This window comes from Salmo salar, chromosome 09 (assembly GCF_965601325.2).
Source record: "Salmo salar chromosome 09, fSalSal1, whole genome shotgun sequence".
Classification (NCBI taxonomy): Eukaryota; Metazoa; Chordata; class Actinopteri; order Salmoniformes; family Salmonidae; genus Salmo; species Salmo salar.
Window position 1 is genome coordinate 126790094 of NC_138299.1, and position 22195 is coordinate 126812288.

Here is a 22195-nt window from a genome sequence, read left to right on the forward strand (position 1 = left end):
GGGTGGGCAAACACACAGGAGATATGTCCGATATACTAATACTAAAGAGGGGGAGTCATTCGTATCAGGGAAAAAAAGAATTGATTAGAATGCAAATAATGAATGTGGATGATCAGGAAGTATACAGAGCATTGTATGCTATCACCACTAACTTTATTGGATAAACCCCTGAGTTTGAAAAACAGTGTTCAGAAAAGAAGAGACCAGAAAACAGAAAAAATGACAATTGAAATTGCCAGTCTTCTAGAAGTTTGCGTGGTGTGTCTGTGTAACACATTGTTGGTACCAGACATGATTGCATTTTCAAGTCAAGTTTAATATTTACAAAAACAACATAAACAGAATCGTAGCAATATTCATAATAGCTTTAGAATTAATAATAATAATAATTATAGTAATAATGATCATATTAACTTCAAACAAATTACCACAATTTTACTTCAAAGGACTCACAAATTTAAAGAAACATAATATGTTATAGTCTAATACAAAAAGGTGAAACGATACATCAACACAAAATGGTACCCCTCGCTCCTTTACAGGTAACAACTGAGAGATGGTCCATGCTTTCTGTGCAAGGGTAGCGCAGTCATGGCCAGACCCTTCCCTTTCTACTGTTGAGTCTTCTCTCCTGCAAATATCTCATTGTAATAGTATATTCGGCAACAGGGTTAGTTAAGTCATTAAGGGGAAATGAAGTATTTAAGTACTGGTGAAGTAATCATCAAAGCCCCCCCTCCTCCCCCCACCCGCCCAACAAACACAGAGTTGGATAGAAACGCAAAGGCTACACATTTGTCATCCTTGCATATCCCAGAATGCCTTGTGCCCAGATGTGATTAATTCCACGATTGGTGCTCAAAGACAAGAGGTCTGTTACTAACCCTATCAACCTAACCCAGCCCCCCTCCTTTACCCCCCTTCACTCTAACACACTGTCTGCCGAGGGTCCCCTCTCTTCAAAGCTACTGGGTAAAAGGATGCAACAATGGTCTACGGTCTCTACTTGGCAGTACCAAAGGTTATCCTTGCTTTACCCATCCCCTCTTGCTTATTGAGAAACCCATGCACGTCTGTGTGTCTGTCTATGTGTCTGTTTGGCTCCAGGATCTCTCAATTCACCAAATATGAGAAGCAGCTTCAAAACAAAAATAAACCATAAAACAAATGACAGAGGGAAAACAACAACATTGTCCTCATTGGAGTCAGGCTTCGCCTGTTGCTGGAACTCCCTCTGTTTGTTCAATATCAAATTCAAGGCAGGGTCGTTTTCTTCATTACAATGTACACAACTTTCATTTGTCCTGAAGTAATGACAAAAATAACCACTGAATCCAAGTTGGTCTAAAGTCAAGGCCAGCCCACCCATCTTGGGGGTGGAATTCCACTTTTCCTTTCTAATTCTCAGTTACCATTAAGCACAACAAGACCACTAAAGGAGTGACAGATCTTGTTCAGAAATCAACTTGGGGTTGACTATCAGCTACCTGACCAATGGGATCCATTGCAACCAATATTTAATATCCTTTTTTCTTTTCTTATTATTTTTCGATCAATTGTTCGTTCTCTCCATCAAATTGATACTTCATCCAGCCTTCAAATTGCAAATCTTTATTCATTTGGTCCTCAAAACCCTGATTATGGCATACAAGAATGGACCTTTGTTAATTATGCTGTTTTTCGAAATGTAATCATCAAATTATAAATGTATACAGTTTCATTCTACAGGTATTGCTTTCAATCGTGTGGTATGTATTCCTTTTTAAAATCAGTTCTCAATTTTAGTATCTCAATTATCTTTTTACATGTTGATTTGCTTGTCATCACTTGTATATGACTAACTTTATTACCTCAATGTCCCATTGATTGTGCATCCTCACGTTGATAATACTGTATTGATTGGATATCATTGATTTAACAATATTGATGTGGTCAGTCATTTCTTGTCACCTTCCCAAAAATCACAAAGCCCAACATCATTGGATCTGCTTCCACATTGCTTTCCATAACACAGAAATAATGACATTTTCTCAGTCATTGAGTTCATGGACTGAAATGATTAGTTGACCATCTATGTGTCCAAGTCTTTAACACTAAATGGAATGGGAGCTTCTCCTGGCTGGTCCCTTCCTTACCTCCGCCCCCCTACAAGACCTGGAACTTCCAGGAGTTCTGGTCTTTGTAGTCCAGGCAGTCAGCTGCGTTGAAGTTGAGTTTCCAGGAGGCAGCTTGGTCCTTGTAGTCCAGGCAGTCGACGGCCCCGAAGCCCAGCGAGGCGGCTGTGTAGCCCTGTGAAGACAGAGAGGCAGGGGACTGGCCGAGGTGCCCGCCCATGGAGGTGATGGGGCTGAGGGCGCCCCCGGTGGCGGAGAGCTGTGAGTGCATGGGGGACAGGTAGGAGCTGCAGTCCAGGCCAGTGAAGTAGGAGGACGAGCCTGCGTAGCTCTGGGTGTAGGCCGGAGCCTGGGTGTAGGTCATGGGGTAGGCAGAGGAGCGCTGCATGCAGGGCGTGGTGGAGACTGACAGGGGGTCTGGCAGCGGGGAGATGGAGGCAGGGCTCCAAATGGACACGGTTGCGTTGGCACTGCTGGAGCTGGGGGTGATGGCGGTGCCAGGGGGAGGGGGTACTGGACTGTAGGACCCATTGGTGTTGACACTGGCCTCAGAGTTGGCCTCTCGGGCTGGAGAGGCCTTCTTCTTGGGTGGACGAGGTTTAGACTGGCCCGTGCTCTGCTGCGCCTGCTGGCGGCATTTAGCACGGCGGTTCTTGAACCATACCTGTGGAGGAGCACATGGTGAGTTCTCAGACAACTCAGCTCCCATTCTGGCCAAACAATCACTGAAGTTTTGTAAATAGACAATTGACCCACACTTTCATTTTTGCAAGATCATTTGACCAATTCTGGTGGGCATTTATGCCTGAAAGTATATATATCATGTTTATTACCTGTACACGAGACTCTGGTAGGTTGATCTTGAGGGCCACTTCTTCCCTCATGAAGATGTCGGGGTAGCGCGTTTTGGAAAACAGTGCCTCCAAGATGTCTAACTGCGCGCGCGTAAACGTGGTCCTTTCCCGACGCTGCTTTCTGGGGATGTCTAAAATACACACACACACACACAAAAGTTATTTTTTATTATATTTCGTTAACTCATCATATATTTGGTTTTGTGAACCTTTTCCCCCTTGGTCAAAATGCTTTCAAATGGAACATGAGAAAAATAGAACGGAAGAACGAACTGTCAATCACTTGTTTGGTGTAAAAATGTTGTCAAATGGCCAAGTTAAATAATAGTCTAAATTCCATTAGGCTCATTTAGAACTGAATTCGTGTATATTCGTGTAATATAATGTTACTAATAAGTACTTATACTGAGGCATATATGATGTTCTCTATTAAAACATGTATTGTATATTCATGAGTGCTTTGTTTCCAATGTTATAGAAAATAAATATATGTCTCTAGCCTATATTTAGGATATATATATATATATATATATATTTCCGTTTATTACAAATGTTTTTTATTTAATGTTCGAGTGTTCTATCTTTTTCTCCTATCTCTTCACAATATACATTAATTCAGCTAAACACTGTGGCTTTATAAAACATAAACAAACACTAAATAAAATACGTTCGATAAAGGGAAGAAATGTTTCTTGATAAAACATGAATGTTTTCACATGAAGGTAGAGCTCTATAAACCTTGATTTCACAACTGACAGGAACCTAAAATATCTAGAATTACAGGTCGTTGTGAATTAGACTGGTGTTCATAACGCATGGCCCTGGATCAATCAAAAATATTTGTAAAAACTGCTGCATTTTTTTCATACAAATACTTGCTGCCACATACACATGAAGTATATAGGTAATCTCATTTTAAAGCTGTCATTTTACTCCAAGGCCCTTGAAACAAGTTACTATGGACGTTGACCATATCTTTAAAAATACAAACATGGTATGTTGTATGTGCGCAATAAGGCATTTCCATTTGAAACAATGTAGTTCAGTGATGACCCTCAAAATGTGGCATCAGCTAAGAATAAGACATGGTGCCCGTAGTATGACTGTATATTATCCACAATTCGCTGTCATAAGTCTAACAATAAGAACGTAAACAACATAATGGGTACTTGTTGTGTCCTGTTCCCTTTACGCACTCGTTGCTCATGGATATGTTATCAGTACCGCTTGGAATTCAGGCAATTGTTGAGACAAACAGTTCTAAAACATGAAAAAGTTACAAATATCACTTACTTGGGTATCCGACGGCAGAGTGTAGTAGATCCATGCCAGGACCAGACAAAGTTAACCCGTTCACGGCGTAATGAGGCTGCTTAATGTAGGACATCATGCCTGTGCCGGCTTTAAAACGCTCCCTCGCACTCTCTCTCTCTCTTACACTCAGTCCGGGGGCCGGGTCTTCTGCTATTCTCCAAGGGTTGTCCCGCTCTCTCTCTTCCTCTCTCTCTCTCTGTCCCTCCCTCTCTCTCTTTCTCTCTATCACTTGTTTTTCTTTATAAATGCCGATCGGCTTTTTGTTTTGTTTTCCTCTTTTGTCTCTGACCCTCTCGCAGTATTTTGCCAACTTTTGAGGCTACAGTAGCACTCGCTGGTAAAGAGTGCAGGTTCAGGGCGCCGATGCTCCTTGTTCTGCTGCCTTCACACCTGTTGATCAAGCTCTTTCAAAGCACATCTATTCAATAGGTATTGTGGTGCCGGTGTATTCTTTCAATTTCACTTACAAAGTAGCCTGAAACCAACACTTAAACACACTAGCCAGTGGTATGATCACAGTTCTAAGTGTGATGAACCTTTCAATCCAAGACGTGCGCTTTCGAAGTGCGCATCGGCGTCAAGAAGGGAAGGTATGGTTCCTTATTCTCCCCGTGTCAGATCTAGCGTTCACTGGACTGAGCTCGAGCCTGTCTGTTGAAGCAAAGAGGATCTAGTCTAGCTTCCCGTGAGTGACGATAAGCTGGGGTGAGAACGCGGAACTGAGCGAACCAAGAAAGAAGTTGGCTAATTAGAGTGAAGTTCTTGCGCTGAGTAGACTCTGACCCCTCCCTCTCTCTTCTCTCTCTCTCTCTCTCTCTCTCTCTCTCTCTCTCTCTCTCTCTCTCTCTCTCTCTCTCTCTCTCTCTCTCTCTCTCTCTCTCTCTCCATGTCGTGAAACACACTTTGCACTTTATTGGATTTGATTATGTCTTTCTTTTCACCGCACACCATGCACAATCATCCAGTCAAATGAAACAACAGTTTGATATGTGTAGGATAAGGAACAACAGGTGGACACAAACCTAATTGAACACTGGCGAGACAAACTGAGTTACACTGTTCTTTTTCAAATCTCCTTTATTCGAGTTAAAAGGGGAAACATTGGTATAACAATTTTGAATTAAAACGTACAGTAACTGCATAGCCTACCAATCCACTTAACCAAAACATCAAATGTTACATTCATTCATGAAAGTTAATTTGTGAAATGAAATAGATGGGCCACTCATCACTTCTGAGTAGCCTATACGTTTGGTGTGTTATAAGAGTCCGTTTTGAATTGTTAAAGACAAAAGGACAAGCTAGCAACTCTGTTGAAGTCATTTTCCTGGAGACGTAGAGGACCGTTAGTGCTGCACTGTCAGGGAAAGCGCGATAGCCATCAGAAGAGTACATCCGTATCGAATCTATTGTCTTGTTTGGGGAGAGCAATTGGGCGATGTAGTCTGAGTGTGGAAATTCAAGGGATGGAAGGGGCTGGGGGTGGGGTGAGTGTACAAGCAGATTAAACCTACATAAAGGCCGCGTTGTTCTCTATTAAACCCCCTACTGATCCCCAACATACTGCCTCTTTTAAATTCATCTTTCTGTAGAAATAATAATAACACAATTAATACTTATAATTATGATAATAATAATAATGGCATGATGTTATTTGTTGTAATATTATAATTAACAGGGATAACAGTGCATCTTATTATTGTGTATCAAAATAGTAACATGATATCAACATTATGGTCACGATTGCAATTTAAAGCCATACATTTTTATAGTCTCTTGGTGCATTTCATTCCAAATAAGTGGGTGAATTATTATAGGCAAACTTGCAGACGTCTATTTAAGTTGTACTCGTTAGCGCAAGTCCCTCAGCGCATTTAATTGTAAATCATGACCATAATGGTTTGATTGATAGTTTCATCGGTTGTGGTGTTAAAGACAGCATTAAGATTGGCCGAAAAATTATAATAAACCGCAAAGTCACTTGCTGTTGAGTTGGGACTGAGAACATTGCGTTGCTTTAGGTTTACTTTGTCCAGTGTTTTTATTCGTTGTAGAAATCTACCCCGGTGATGCAAATGGTCTGTAAAGTCTTGGTGATTTATTTAAATGCGATGAGTTGTTGTCCATCCTGCGATTGTTGGCCTGTGCCTCATCCTATCCCTGTGGCCAGACAATTTCACAGTGTCCAAAGCCGATTCTCTGCTCTTGTTAATTGAATCGGATTTCTTATAGTTTAAAATCCACACAGACCCATGTACTGCCCAAACTGTATAAGGGGTTTATCTGAATCTGTAAAGCCACGGCGGAGATATAAAGAGAGAGAGACTATACCCGCATGTTGAACATTTTAAATCTCAAATAAACGTCTTTACCTGCGGCATCTGCCGGTGCGCATAGCGTGAGTATGTGTGTTGTTTTAACCGTCCAATTTGGAATATCTGTTTCAAGAGGCCACATCACCTGCTCAACTAGGCTACCAGGTATGGTTTTAGTCTTTACATTTCATATAGATAATATCGAAAGCTGACGATCGAAATAGCCTATTATTTGTAAATAGGACAAGAAGTCAACAGTCGATGATTAAAGACTTCAAAACTCCGTGTTACATACTTTCTGAGGAGCAAAACAAAGAGCGCGTGTCAGAGTAGGCCTGCACGCGCACTCAGACGTGCACCTGCTCGTCTGCGCTTCCAGGTCTCGCTCTCTTACCGTTCCTTCAGTACACTTTTAGTATATGCTTTTATGCATTGTGAGAAACAATTAACTTGTACAAAAGCATTTCAAATATACAATTTAAAAATAATGATGTACGTTATTCCGCGCATTTCCTGACTGTTATATTATTTTTACCATGATCAAACCGGTAGCCTTTTCAAAGACAACCAAATTGTATTCATATAAGTTATTGACTTTTGGTTAGGCATATTTCCATGCCCTACATAAAAAATTCCATACTTTTTCTGATTTCTTTAGTTTTTATTTACGATTTTGTTGCATAAAATGCAAATGTTATGCATTTGGTTTATTGAATTCATTCGATAAAAGTTAAAGACACACGCTCGGTTAAGGTGTTTGTGTTTGACCTACACTAGCTTATTTCTTAATTCATTCTTTTTCATTCTAGTCTACATTACTTTATCCTAAAATTGTGTTTAAAACGGAGGACATTCTAAATACAAAAAAAATATAGCCTACAAATTGTGCATGAAGAACCACTGTATTTTGAGACATTTGGCAGTAGACTATCATTATTATATTTCTAGTCTTCCAGAAAAGTGTAAACTGGTCATTTAGTTTCTGAAAGTATTGCTGTTGTTATTTTCTGCTGTCAATAACAACTTTAATAACAGTTGTGAATTCATGTTTTAAGAGTTGCTTGTCTTGGAAATGTACTGTGCAGTGCAATGAACTGTAGTATGGTTGCTCTAGGACCCAGGGCAGATACTTATTCAGGACACAACCACCACGTAAGAGGCTTACCATATCTAATCACTCACACACACACCACACACACACACACACACACACACACACACACACACACACACACACACACACACACACACACACACACACACACACACACACACACACACACACACACACACACACACACACACCACTTAGAAACATCATATTATTTTAAACTGGCATGCAATCAGTCTCAGAGGCATGCATAACAACTGCTGTATTTTGATAACATTTTCATCTTCTCCAAACTATTTTATTCCCCAGTTGACCCCGACTTCTCCCCCACTTTGTCAGAAGACTGCAGCCATATGTTGCATGGTTGCTCTTGTCTAATTTAATTACCAAAAATGTAAGCAATTTTAATGTATATTTTTCGGTCTGGCTACAAAAAAAAAACAGGTCAAATGCAAACATGTTACTTTCCAAAACAATGTCTAAATGTGCAAAAATATATATTTGTACCAGACACGTGATAATCGGCCTATACATGTATTGATATATTTACTGGGGTCAAACATTAGTTTGTGGAGCCAGTTTCCCCTCCAGGGGCCTTCTGTTGTAAAACAAGCAGAGGCCTGTGGATATTCAGGGACCCACTGAAAAAACTGTCATGAATGTGAGGATGTGACTTATTTGTGAGGGATATTAATCTCTATTTAACATCCAGGCCATGTTAAGACAATGTAACCTTGATTGATACAATTTGAGTGTACTTATGTGAGTGTGTGATACCTTGGATGGACAGGGCCTATGCTCGTGGGTGACAGTGCTATGGCTCTCAGGGAATGTATGTGTGTGTGTGTGTGTGTGTGTGTGTGTGTGTGTGTGTGTGTGTGTGTGTGTGTGTGTGTGTGTGTGTGTGTGTGTGTGTGTGTGTGTGTGTGTGTGTGTGTGTGTGTGTGTGTGTGTGTGTGTGTGTGTGTGTGTGTGTGTGTGTGTGTGCGTGAGAGAGAGAGAGAGAGAGAGAGAGAGAGATTGTGTTAGCACAGGAAAGAGGAGATTACCCAATGATCACCACAAAGTTTAAGAGGTCACCGATATAGAGCATTGGTGATTGGTTGCATTAAGCATGGGCCAAAAAATACAAACCAAACACAACAACCCCCTCCTCCAAAACCCCCAAAACCCCAACAGTGTTAGTGTGCAGCTGCTAGAGCCTTGACTTCATGGTTTTGTTCGATACACACAGTGTGACACCAACACCAACACACACACGCACAGAGTTCAGCCGATTTATCATAATATGCTTTATCTGAAAAGTAAGTATCTTACCTCGGGATAAAGGGAGGATAGTGGGGCTTGTAGTCAGATTGGCAGAGGAAGGGAGAGGATGGAGGGAGTCCGCTAGTCCATAGGGAGGACATGAAGGACCTGTTTGGAACGAATTGATGACTGATAAGATACAGGGGCCCGTACGCCGACACAATGGGGAAGTGTGGTACCCAGGAGCATAGATCTCTGTGGCACTGGGAGATATGATTGACAGATGGACCTGGAGGGACCGTCGTCGTACATAGATGAAGGGATTGATGGATGGATGAACAGGTAACCCCCGAGGAGGAGGGTAGGGTGTTTGGACCCCACTAGGGGCCTTTACTATAGTTGGAAGGAAAAAGAATAGTGTGATTCCTGATTAAGGATTGTAGAGAACAAGAGGAAGTAGAGAGAGAGGCAGGGAGGGCTATAGTGGGAGGGGCGTGGGGTAGGACCTGTTCACAGAGACATTATCAGTGGCATAGCTACATACTTTTTACAGGTGGTTTCAACAATTTTGTTGTGCTATGTTTTACATTTGAATTCCAATAGTTTTCTTTATGTGTCTTGCGTGATTGTGTTTTTGTATGTGATTGTCCTTATGTGTAAATCTTGCAAATACTGCCATTTCCATTTAATTGTAAACGGTTAATGGTGAAGTGTTAACATCCATGTCAGTGGTTGTCGTGGTATCAAGGTCAGGCTGTGTTAATAATGAAATTAGACTGATGTAGGGATTACGCTGTGTAACTAAGCCAGGCAGTGACAGTAGTGAGTCTGTGTGCACAGATACACTGACTGTACAAAACATTAGGAACACCTTCCTAATATTGAGTTGCACCTTTTTGGCCTCAGAATAGCCTCAGTTCGTCAGAGCATGGACTCTACAAGGTGTCAAAAGCGCTCCACAGGGATGCTGGGCCACGTTGACTCCAATGCTTCCCACAGTAGTGTCAAGTTGGCTGGATGTCCTTTGGGTGGTGGACTATTCTTGATACACATGGGAAACTGTTGAGCGTGAAAAACCCAGCAGCGTTGCAGTTCTTGACACACTCAAACCGGTGCGCCTGGCACCTACTACCATACCCCGTTCAAAGGCACTTAAATCTTTAGTCTTGCCCATTCACCCTCTGAATGGCACACAATCCATGTCTCAATTGTCTCAAGGCTTAAAAATCCTCTCTCCTTCCCTTCATCTACACTGATTGAAGTGGATTTAACAGGTGCCATCAACAAGGGATCATAGATTTTACCTGGATTCACCGTCTCAGTCAAAGACTCCAGTCACTCAAGTCAACTCTCTGCTACCGCACGGCAAGCGGTACCAGAGCGACAAGTCGAGAACCAAAAGGCTCCTTAACAGCTTCTACCCCCAAGCCGTAAGACTGCTGAACAATAAATCAAATGGCCACCCGGACTACTTACATTGACACGCCACCCCTCCCCTTTGTTTGTGGCGGCAGGTAACCTAGTGGTTAGAGCGTTGGGCCCACTATCGGTTCTGAGGGGGTGGGCCAGGGGGGGCCAGTGGCCCTGTGACAACAATCTTGGACCCCTTGTGGCCCCCCTAAATGTGGAGTATGAAATCATTTTTACATAACAAATTTTTGCTATCGTTCTTTTTTTACATCCGTTATTAGACAGTGGCAACGATGATGATTATGAACATGGTCTTTTGCCTGCTAATGCCTGCAATGCAGTGAAGAAAACGATATGACAACAATAACGTCTAATGTAACTGGCCCCTCTAACAGTACAACTGGCCCCAGCTTGGCCCCCCCAGTTGAAATGGTTTAGAACCGCCACTGGTTGGGCAAGTAACCTAAAGGTTGCTTGATTGAATCCCCGAGCTGACAAGGTACAAATCTGTCATTCTGCCCCTGAACAAGGCAGTTAACCCACTGTTCCCCGGTAGGCCGTCATTGTAAATAAGAATTTGTTCTTAACTGACTTGCCTAGTTAAATAAAGGTTACATTTAAAATAGATTTTACACTGCTGCTACTCGCTGTTTATTATCCATACATAGTCACTTTATCCCTACCTACATCAAATCAAATCAAATTTTATTTGTCACATGCACCGAATACAACAGGTGTAGACCATGTACAAATAACTTGACTAACCTGTACCCCCACACATTGACTCGGTACCGGTACCCCCTGTATATAGCCTCGTTATTGTTATTGTGTTACTTTTGAGTTTTATTTTACTATTTTTACTTTAGTTTATTTAGTAAATATTTTGAACTGCATTGTTGGTTAAGGGCTTGTAAGTAAGCATTTCAAGGTAAGGTCATCCCTACACCTGTTGTATTCGGAGCATGTGACAAATACATTATGTTTTGATTTGTCATGTAAAGAGCAGGTGTTTCTAATGTTTTGTACACTCAGTGTATATCATCCTTTTATATTTGCATTAGTGGTTCCTGCTTTCTGTTACATACATTGTTTAATGTTTGATGTATAATACAGTATAATATAAATTAGAGTTCATGGTATGGGAGCATAGCACTTCTCATTTTGAACATGTATTAAAGGAGCAATCTGTGATTCAAACAACAACAAAGCAAAAATAGATGTACCAATCCCAGATTGCCATTTGTAATCACAGGCCATTCAGTCTGGGTACATTTGTTAGGATATGGTTCTTACTACAGTGTACAGTTGAAGTCGAAAGTTTACATACACTTAGGTTGGAGTCATGAAAACTCATTTTTCAACCACTCCACACATTTCTTGTTAACAAACAATAGTTTTGGCAAGTCGGTTAGGACATCTACTTTGTGCATGACTCAAGTCATTTTTCCAACAATTGTTTACAGGCAGATTATTTCACTTATAATTCACTGAATCACAATTCCAGTGGGTCAGAAGTTTACATACACTAAGTTGACTGTGCCTTTAAACAGCTTGGAAATTTCCAGAAAATGATGTCATGGCTTCAGAAGCTTCTGATAGGCTAATTTACATAATTTGAGTCAATTGGAGGTGTACCTGTGGATGTATTTCAAGGCCTAGCTTCAAACTCAGTGCCTCTTTGCTTGTCATCATGGGAAAATCAAAAGAAATCAGCCAAGACCTCAGAAAAAAAATTCTAGACCTCCACAAGTCTGGTTCATCCTTGGGAGCAATTTCCAAATCGCCTGAAAGTAGCATATTCATCTGTACAAACAATAGTACGCAAGTATAAACACCATGGGACCACGCAGCCGTCATACCGCTCAGGAAGGAGAAGCGTTCTGTCTCCTAGAGATGAACGTACTTTGGTGTGAAAAGTGAAAATCAATCCCAGAACAACAGCAAAGGACCTTGTGAAGATGCTGGAGGAAACAGGTACAAAAGTATCTATATCCACAGTAAAACGAGTCCTATATCGACATAACCTGAAAGGCCGCTCAGCAAGGAAGAAGCCACTGCTCCAAAACCGCCATAAAAAAGCCAGACTACGGTTTGCCACTGCACATGGGGACAAAGATCATACTTTTTGGAGAAATGTCCTCTGGTCTGATGAAACAAAAATAGAACTGTTTGGTCATAATGTCCATCGTTATGTTTGGAGGAAAAAGGGGAGGCTTGCAAGCTGAAGAACACCATCCCAACTGTGAAGCACGAGGGTGGCAGCATCATGTTGTGGGGGTGCTTTGCTGCAGGGGGGACTGGTGCACTTCACAAAATAGATGGCATCATGAGGAAGGGAAATTATGTGGATATATTGAAGCAACATCTCAAGACATCAGTCAGGAAGTTAAAGCTTGGTCACAAATGGGTCTTCCAAATGGACAATGACCCCAAGCATAATTCCAAAGTTGTGGCAAATTAGCTTTGGGACAACAAAGTCAAGGTATTGGAGTGGCCATCACAAAGCCCTGACCTCAATCCTATGGAAAATTTGTGGGCAAAACTGAAAAAGTGTGTGTGAGCAAGGAGTCCTACAAACCTGACTCAGTTACACCAGCTCTGTCAGGAGGAATGGGCCAAAATTCACCCAACTTATTTTGGGAAGCTTGTGGAAGTCTATCCGAAACGTTTGACCCAAGTTAAACAATTTAAAGGCAATGCTACCAAATACTTATTGAGTGTATGTAAACTTCTGATCCACTGGGAATGTGATGAAAGAAGTAAAAGCTGAAATAAATAATTCTCTCTACTATTATTCTGACATTTCACATTCTTAAAATAAAGTGGTGATCCTAACTGACCTAAGACAGGGAATCTTTACTAGGATTAAATGTCAGGAATTGTGAAAAACTGAGTTTAAATGTATTTGGCTAAGGTGTATGTAAACTTACGACTACAACTGTATGTGCATGGGGCAGGTTAAAGATTTACAATGTAGTAAGCTTTGTGTAGGGTTTCTTACAAGACGGGTGGGTAGGGTTTGTAAAGTATAAACGGCCTGTGCCCAGACACCTTTGAATTACTATCTCTGAACTATTGCTTCTGTGTGAAAATATTGGGCCTTCTCATTATAAAGTGCAGGTCTGGTGCTGCTCACCAAGATATTTACTCATAAATGAATCTGGCTGTTGGTTATGCATCTAATCAGTCCTGCCAAACTCTGAGAATGTGTCCTATGCTGTATATCAATATGAGACATACAAAAAAAATGGTAATTAAATAATGCTTTCAAAGTTTTCCTGTTTGCATGGATTCATGGTTAGGTGATGTTATCTGTCTCTTTTTGCAAAGGTTTTGTTGTTGGTTGTATTATCAATATTCCTGGCTTATTAAAGTTAGTTTTGTAGAGATATTGGATATTGAAGGAGACACAGACTGAACGCAACATGTCGTATTGTGTTGCAGTGTTAATACACAGTCCTCAGCCAGGATTTGTGGCTCAGTCAATGTCTATTAAATCTTGGTATGTGTGCAATCAATACTCACAGTCTGGGTTGTGCCTTAATCAATGTCACTACTCTGTAAAACACACACACACACTCACACACACTCACGACGCGTGTACTGCTGACTGCGTCTGAGGGCAGATGGGCAGATTCCTAATCCTGTGCAGACGGCAGCAGGTGGGGTCTGGGACTGGGTGAGTCAGCAGGGCAGGCAGCAGTTTAACTGTGCTAATGACCAGCGTTTAGAGTAGACACCCTGTCTTACCCTGGACCACACTGTCCTGTCTGGGGATTACACAGGTTAACACCTGCCATGCTGCTTCAATGTACACTGGGCCTTCACTCAGGCATATAGTCCATGTTTCAAATTACCTTTTCAATTATCTTTTGGTAAAATCCACTACATTTCAACCTATGCTGCTATGTCACATAGCATAAGTGTACTTATTAGCATCAATTCATGCAATCTTTTATTAGTATACATTTTATCATGACTCGGGATATCACCCAGATGCAGACACAGGAGGTGGATGGTTCGGTTCTCAGATCATTTATTATAACACAGGGGGCAGGCAAAGGGCAGGTCGAGGACAGGCAGAGGTTTGTAACCAGGTCAGAGTCCGACAGGTACAGGACGGCAGACAAGCTCAGGGTCAGGGCAGGAAGAAGTTCATAAACCAGGTCTGAATCAGGCAGGTACAGAACGGCAGGCAGGTTCAGGGTCAGGGCAGGCAGAAAGGTCAGAACCGGAATGGCTAGAAACAAAACACTAGAGAGCAGGGAAAAACAGGAAACACGCTGGGACGACCTGACAAAACACGACGAACTAGCAACAAACCAAAAGAAAACGCAGGTATAAGTACACAGGGGATAATGTGGTAAAATTGGAGACACCTGGTGGGGGGGTGGAGACAAGCACAAGACAGGTGAAACAGATCAGGGTGTGACGCATTTATCATATATGTATAATCTGTCAAATGACTTTGACCCCTGAATTGCTAATAATTTGCACCAGTCCCCCCCTTCAAGAAATAAGAGCTGCAAAATTGACCAAGTATGTCTCCCATTTCAGTCCTCCTTGGAGCAGGTTGACAACATGTATTTGTATTTGTACTGTACATCCATTTAGAGAGGGCATTCTGTGGTGGACAGAGCTAGAGTTAACATCTCTGCAGTAAGACAAACGTAATATAAGAGAAGCAGGACACAAAGTACGTGAGGATGGCTCGGGGGTGATCCGGATGGGTGCCATGCCCCCGGTCCGTAAATTGGAGAATTTAGCATTTTTCAAACACCTGAAACAGCTTTTCCCAGCAATCTAGAGCCATAATCATTATGCTTAATTCTATGTAAAAATATGTATATTTTTCTGCATATCTAAGTATACCTCTGGAGTTGTCTGTATCCTCCTGACTGGTGGTTATTTTCTTAAAGAAACTAAAATCTGGGTAAAAGATTGAAAGGAATGTGAGTCTTATTCAGTACATTTAGTTATTGCTTGCTTTTCTAAAGTCTACTAACCTTGCCAGCAGGCATGCCAGCTAAGCTAGTTTGACAAGCTAGCTACTCTAACTTGATTTATAGCCTGAAATGGCTTCTTGGTATCTAGTTATGAGGTTGGGAGATTGGGAACCTATCTGGGCTAACTAAAGCCAACTTCATAAAAATTGCTGTGTGGCGGCTAGTAGTAGTACTGCAGAGAACCCCCCCCCCCCCTCCCCCCCCAGGACAAATCTGAGGGGGCACATGCCCCTTTGCCCCCTATGGGCATGAAGAAGAGAAGTGATGTTTCAATTGTGTCAGTGTGTTTGGAGGAAGAGCTCTGGTTGGTAATCACTAAGTAAATGCAACTGGATTGAACTGGATGTATGAAGGTATGCAGAGTGAAGTGTATAGACAATTTGCAGATTCAGCAGGTTTCACAGTTACAGACCGGGTTAAAGACATGACATGTAAAAGAAAGGAGAACAGCTGCACACTGAGCATCTAAACAGTGTGAGGATATTTTCCTTTCTTTTCACATTTCTAGAACACATCAGTAACTCATCTACTACACTAATTCTGTCAATACTATTGAATATAAATCGATAGTTAAGTTATTATTAGACAGACTCAATCTAAATTCATAGATTTAACCATTCATTCAAACTGCTTGCTAGAAATAGAGCCTGTCTGATTGGCAGGGTTGTGCGGCAGGTACCAGACACAGACCAGGTTAGGTAGGTTAGGTAGGTTAGGGTAGGTTAGGGTAGGTTAGGTAGGTTAGGGTAGGACGACTCTGCTCTCCATAAGGCATTGCATATGAGACGATGCATGAATGCACATATCAGCTTTATTTTTTGTGGTGGGGCACGTTGGAGTGTGTGTGTGTGTGTGACCATGTGTCCTGACAGAATGTGTGTGTGGTGGTGTGCTGGTGGGCCTGGATGGGTGGGGGGGGTTGAGTGGGGTAAGGGTACAGTGGCTTGGGCACTCTCCCCCGGCCCATATGGCAGCAGACAGCAGTAGTAATCAAGGAAGTGGAGCAACAGGCCTGAGTCCTTATAATCCCTAACCACACTCTGACACGTGCCATGCTGACGCACACACCACCCGCCACACAAACACACTTGAATGCATGCACACGCACAAGCACACACACACACACACAAACGCACTCAAACATGCACATCATGCACACACATACATGTGTACACACAGAAGCACACGAAGAGATGAGCACTGACATCCAAAACATCTAAAAACACATACTCACAAAATACCATTTTCTTACATTTTTGTCATTTAGCAGACACTTATCCAGAGAGACTTACAAAAGCAATTAGGATTAAGTGCCTTGCTCAAGGGAACATAAAAAAAAATAATCTTCAAGTCAACTCCGGGAGTTAAACTAGTAACCTTTCGGTTACTGGCACAACACCATTAGCTGCTAGGCTACCTGCCGCCCTTCACTCACAACATACTGTTTAACAACTCCATTCTACCATGCTTGCCCTACATTCACAGGTACCACTCACGAAAGAGCAACATAGAGTACACACTCTGTCACAACAAGCACAATGAAACATCGACACATACATTATTGTTTGTCTATTTATTTGGATCCTCATTAGCTAAAGCGTTAGCTCCTCTTCCTGGGGTCCACAAAAAACCCACAACACGACAAGTCTATCAGTGTATCAGTGTTCTGTTACAAGGACAGTCACACAATTTTAAAACACAACGATATACAAACAGTGCAACATAGAAATGATACACGAATCAAGGGTGTCATTCATGCTGTCACACACACGTGCAGGGTCTTCTAAACACATCCATCCTCATTCAATGCACAACTAAATCACAGGGACACATTTACACACTTCGACTCCAACACACTTTAACAAACCTTTTCAATTTACCACAAAACACCTTGTTAACCCACCAAAACTCACAATGCACGCCCACAGACACACACACACAAACCCCTTTGTGGTGACGCACAAGGTCACACTCTCACAATGGTCTCTTATTGTTAATTGGCTGTTTAATCCTGTGGAATGTCTCTAATTAGTACACGCTGGCGGGTGAGGATCTTAATATGCTGCATTACAATAGACTGGCTGTAATGGGGATCTCAGACCATACTCTCTCACCTCCCATGTCCCAACACACACAAACACACAACACACACTCATACACACATGCACACACACACACACATGCGCACACACGCACGCACACACACACACACACACACACACACACACACACACACACACACACACACACACACACACACACACACACACACACACACGCACACACACGCACACACACACACACAGACACACACACACACACATACACATACACACACACACACACACACACACGCGCGCGCGCGCGCACACACACACATATACACACACACACACACACACACACACAGCAGAATCTGTAGACTGTTACAGTCACACATGCAAAGTCATTCATAATCATGATTTTCATTTCCAGTCAGGTTTCCATGATGAGGTCAGTTTGGGGTGTCAGTGACAGTAATTGAATGCGTTTATATTGATGAGCGATAGAGCATCTAGGACAGTTGAACCCTTGGAATTTGAAGAAGAAAAGAGGCACATCTAATACATGTGATCAATGACAAACAGATAATCATGAGCTACAGAACACCATTCAATAGAACACGCACTCTCTCAGTGCCTCAGACGTACATCAGACGCCGTTATCTGGCAACAAGTCATGTTATTGGAGGTCTTGCTAACTGTTGGCAAACAGTACTGTAAACCTTGATCTCACTTTACTGAATCTCCATGGTAGATCTCGACCCAGCCCGGCAATAGAGTCACAAGTTGTGTTTGCCGTCACTAGACTAGGCCTCTGTGCATGAGCAATGAACCAGTTACTGTTTGCTAGATTTTGCTGTGTGCTCCACAGCGTCCTTTATAGCTATCCAACTAAGGTCATTGTATTGCTTCGCCTGCAACGGGGTGTGAACAGTAAAAAAACAACTCTATAATAAGTCTGGATTCTATGCAGCCTGACTCTGATAAAACATTTCCACCAACAACGCTTATGATGACAAGGCCTTCCAGAGCCAAGTCTGTTCACTGTTTAAAGTGCCAGACTGAGGGCATGCTGGAAGCAGACACAGTCAGCACTGGGCCTAGTGACAGGTGTCATGCTGAGTAGAATGTGTGTAAGTGTGTACAGTGACATAGAGGTGGCCGTACTGATGCCAAGAGCTGAAGGGACAGAATAAGAGTGAGATGAAAAATAGATACCCAGGTTAAATGATGCAGAAGAGTAGTAGAGAGGAATATTGAGAGGAAAGGAATGAGACAGAAAAGGGTGGAGGGAGAGGTCAGACAAGAAGATGAGGGGGGCAGGGGAGGAGGGTGGACGTGTCGGGTGGTGGTGGGTGAGTCGAAGGAGGACCGGGCAGGGCAGCATCACTGCTGACACACTACTGCGGTCCAAATCCCAGCTTAGTGGGTCTAAAACAGGGCCGAGAAATCTCCCGCGAGGCCCCTAATGCTGAGACCGCTGTCACCCCCAATCACTCACACCTGCTTAATCCCCACGCCGTGACCCAACACTGACACACACACAGCCGCCCGCCCACAGCCACCGCACACCAACACCGGGCAGCCCATTGGCCCTGGCGGGTGGCCGGTCCCAGCACTTGGTGACACGAGCTGCAGGGTCAACCTTCTGTGCCAGGGGGGAGGGGAGAGGCGCAAGGGGGGGGGAAAGGGGGTACAAGAGCCAGCTGGGTAGAATTGGGGTGGGCTTCAGTAGTGTTTAGCATAGTAGTAATGCTATAAGATGGTTTAGGAGAATGTATGTTGTATGATGCACAGAGAGAGGGAGTGAAGGCATTTAAAGAGACCAGGATGCACATACTAAAACAACAATTTCCTCCTACAACACAACACCTGGTTCTATTGTTCTTGTCATATCAAATGATAAGCATTTGTTTTCTTGTTTATTCTGCAGGTACTATGTGAACAATATATCCTCTGTGCTCTGAGAATGCATTTGAGAGTCAGACATGCTCATGTTGCTGAAATTGGTCTCTTTTGTGTCTCCCTGTAGGTCCTGTCAATGTCTCTACCAACACTGCACCCCAGAAAGGTCCAGAGAGCCACAAGCCTATGAAGACAGTGCGCTCGGCTCGCAGTGAATCAAAGTGCTGCAGTGAATTAGGAGAGAGGGCCTGGATGAGAGGGGATGCAGGGGTTTCTCATGGTCTCACATAGAATGGTCTCACTTACTTAGAATTAATTGTCAAAGTTTATTTTGGAAGTGTTAATCCTAATTTAACCGTCTGCAAACAAGCAAACAGATAAAGAATCAGATTAAGTGAATAATACCATTTGGATTTATCAACATAAAGCTGAAACCCAGCCATGCTCAGGTTACGCTTCATATACTATACTGAACAAAAATATAAACGCAACATGCAAGAATTTCAAAGATCTTACTGAGTTACATTTCTGTTTTACCTAATTTCTACCAGCATGTTAAATGTGCAACCAGAGGGAAAAAAACTGTAGACCACCTTTACTCCACACATAGAGACGTGTACAAAGCTCTCCCTCGCCCTCCATTTGGCAAATCTGACCATAATTCTATCCTCCTGATTCCTGCTTACAAACAAAAACTAAAGCAGGAAGCACCAGTAACTTGGCCAATAAGAAAGTGGTCAGATGAAGCAGATGCTAAACTACAGGAATGTTTTGCTAACACAGACTGGAATATGTTCTTCCGATGGCATTGAGGAGTACACCACATCAGTCACTGACTTCATCAATAAGTGCATCGATGACATCGTCCCCACAGTGACCATACGTACATACCCCAACCAGAAGCCATGGATTACAGGCAACATCCACACTGAGCTAAAGGGTAGAGCTGCCGCTTTCAAGGAGCGGGACTCTAACCCGGAAGCTTAGAAGAAATCCTGCTATGCCCTCTGACAAACCATCAAACAGGCAAAGCGTCAATACAGGACTAAGATTAAATCGTACTACACCGGTTTTGATGCTTGTCGGATGTGGCAGGGCTTGCAAACTATTACGGACTACAAAGGGAAGCACAGCCGCGAGCTGCCCAGTGACACAAGCCTACCAGATGAGCTAAATTACGTCTATACTCGCTTTGAGGCAAGAAACACTGAAGCATGCATGCATCAGCTGTTCCGAGCAACTGTTTGACCACGCTCTCCGTAGACGATGTGAGTAAGACCTTTAAACAGGTCAACATTCACAAGGCCGCAGGGCCAGATGGATTACCAGGACGTGTACTTCGAGCATGTGCTGACCAACTGGCAAGTGTCTTCACTGACATTTTCAACCTCTTCCTGTTTGTAATACCGACATGTTTCAAGCAAACCAGCTACACTGCCCTTTCACACCTGGACAAAAGGAACACCTATGTGAGAATGCTATTCATTGGCTACAGTTCAGCGTTCAACGCCATAGTGCCCTCAAAACTCATCACTAAGCTAAGGACCCTGGGACTAAACACCTCCCTCTGCAACTGGATCCTGGACTTTCTGACGGGCTGCCCCCAAGTGGTAAGGGTAGGCAACAACACATCCGCCACGCTGATCCTCAACACGGGGGCCCCTCAGGGGTGCGTGCTCAGTCCCCTCCTGTACTCCCTGTTCACTCATGACTGCATGGCCAGGCACGACTCCAACACCATCATTAAACTTGCCGATGACACAACAGTGGTAGGCCTGATCACCGACAACGACGAGACAGCCTATAGGGAGGAGGTCAGAGACCTGGCCGTGTGGTGCCAGGACAACAACCTCTTCCTCAATGTGATCAAGACAATTGTAGACTACAGGAAAAGGAGGACCGAGCACGCCCCCATTCTCATCGAAGGGGCTGTAGTGGAGCAGGTTGAGAGCTTCAAGTTCCTTAGTGTCCACATCACCAACAAACTAACATGGTCCACGCACACCAAGACAGTCATGAAGAGGGCACGACAAAACCTATTCCCCCTCAGGAGACTGAAAAGATTTGGCATGGGTCCTCAGATCCTCAGTAGGTTCTACAGCTGCACCATCGAGAGCATCCTGACTGGTTGCATCACTGCCTGGTATGGCAACTGCTCGGGCTCCGATCGCAAGGCACTACTGAGGGTAGTGCGTACGGCCCAGTGCATTACTGGGGCCAAGCTTCCTGCCATCCAGGACCTCTATACCAGACGGTGTCAGAGGAAGGCCCTAAAAATGGTCAAAGACTCCAGCCACCCTGGTCATAGACTGTTCTCTCTGCTACCGCATGGCAAGCGGTACCAGAGCACCAAGTCTAGATCCAAAAGACTTCTAAACAGCTTCTACCCTAAAGCCATAAGACTCCTGAACATCTAATCAAATGGCTACCCAGACTATTTGCATTGCCCCCCCCCCCCTTTTACGCTGCTGCTACTATCTGTTTATTATCTATGCATAGACACTTTAATAACTCTACCTATATGTACATATTACCTCAATTACCTCGACTAACTGGTGCCCCCGCATATTGACTCTGTACCGGTACTCCCTGTTTATAGCCTCGCTATTGTTATTTTACTGCTGCTCTTTAATTATTTGTTACTTTTATTTCTTATTCTTTTTTTTAGGTATTTTTCTTAAAACTGCATTTTTGGTTAAGGGCTTGTAAGTAAGCATTTCACTGTAAGGTCTACACCTGTTGTATTCGGTGCATGTCACAAATAAAATTTGATTTGATTTGAATGAAATCAGTGAATTGAAATATATTCATTAGGCCCTAATCTATAGATTTCACATGACTGGGAATACAGATATGTATGTTGGTCAAAGATACCT

At 42.9% G+C, this 22195-nt stretch overlaps 2 protein-coding genes across 3 annotated transcripts; one reads left to right on the forward strand and one right to left on the reverse strand.

The window, feature by feature from the left end:
• Positions 1-286: 286 nt before the first annotated feature.
• LOC106612616 (homeobox protein otx5-A) lies at positions 287-5012 on the reverse strand. The gene is made up of 3 exons (XM_014213951.3): positions 4262-5012; positions 2948-3099; positions 287-2778 (listed from the first exon to the last, which is right to left on the reverse strand). The coding sequence occupies exons 1-3, from the start codon at positions 4356-4358 to the stop codon at positions 2146-2148; spliced, it is 882 nt and encodes a 293-aa protein (XP_014069426.1). The 5' UTR covers positions 4359-5012; the 3' UTR covers positions 287-2145.
• A 1541-nt stretch (positions 5013-6553) lies between these two features.
• Positions 6554-22107, forward strand: LOC145858075 (uncharacterized). 2 transcript variants are annotated; one of them, XM_082956227.1, is made up of 2 exons: positions 6554-6762; positions 19447-22107. In XM_082956227.1, exon 2 carries the CDS (start codon positions 20534-20536, stop codon positions 21734-21736), a length of 1203 nt encoding a protein of 400 aa, XP_082812353.1. In that variant the 5' UTR covers positions 6554-6762; positions 19447-20533; the 3' UTR covers positions 21737-22107. The 2 variants fall into 2 exon arrangements, with proteins under 2 accessions (XP_082812353.1, XP_082812352.1); XM_082956226.1 differs by lacking the exon at positions 6554-6762 and adding an exon at positions 9043-9298.
• Positions 22108-22195: the final 88 nt, after the last annotated feature.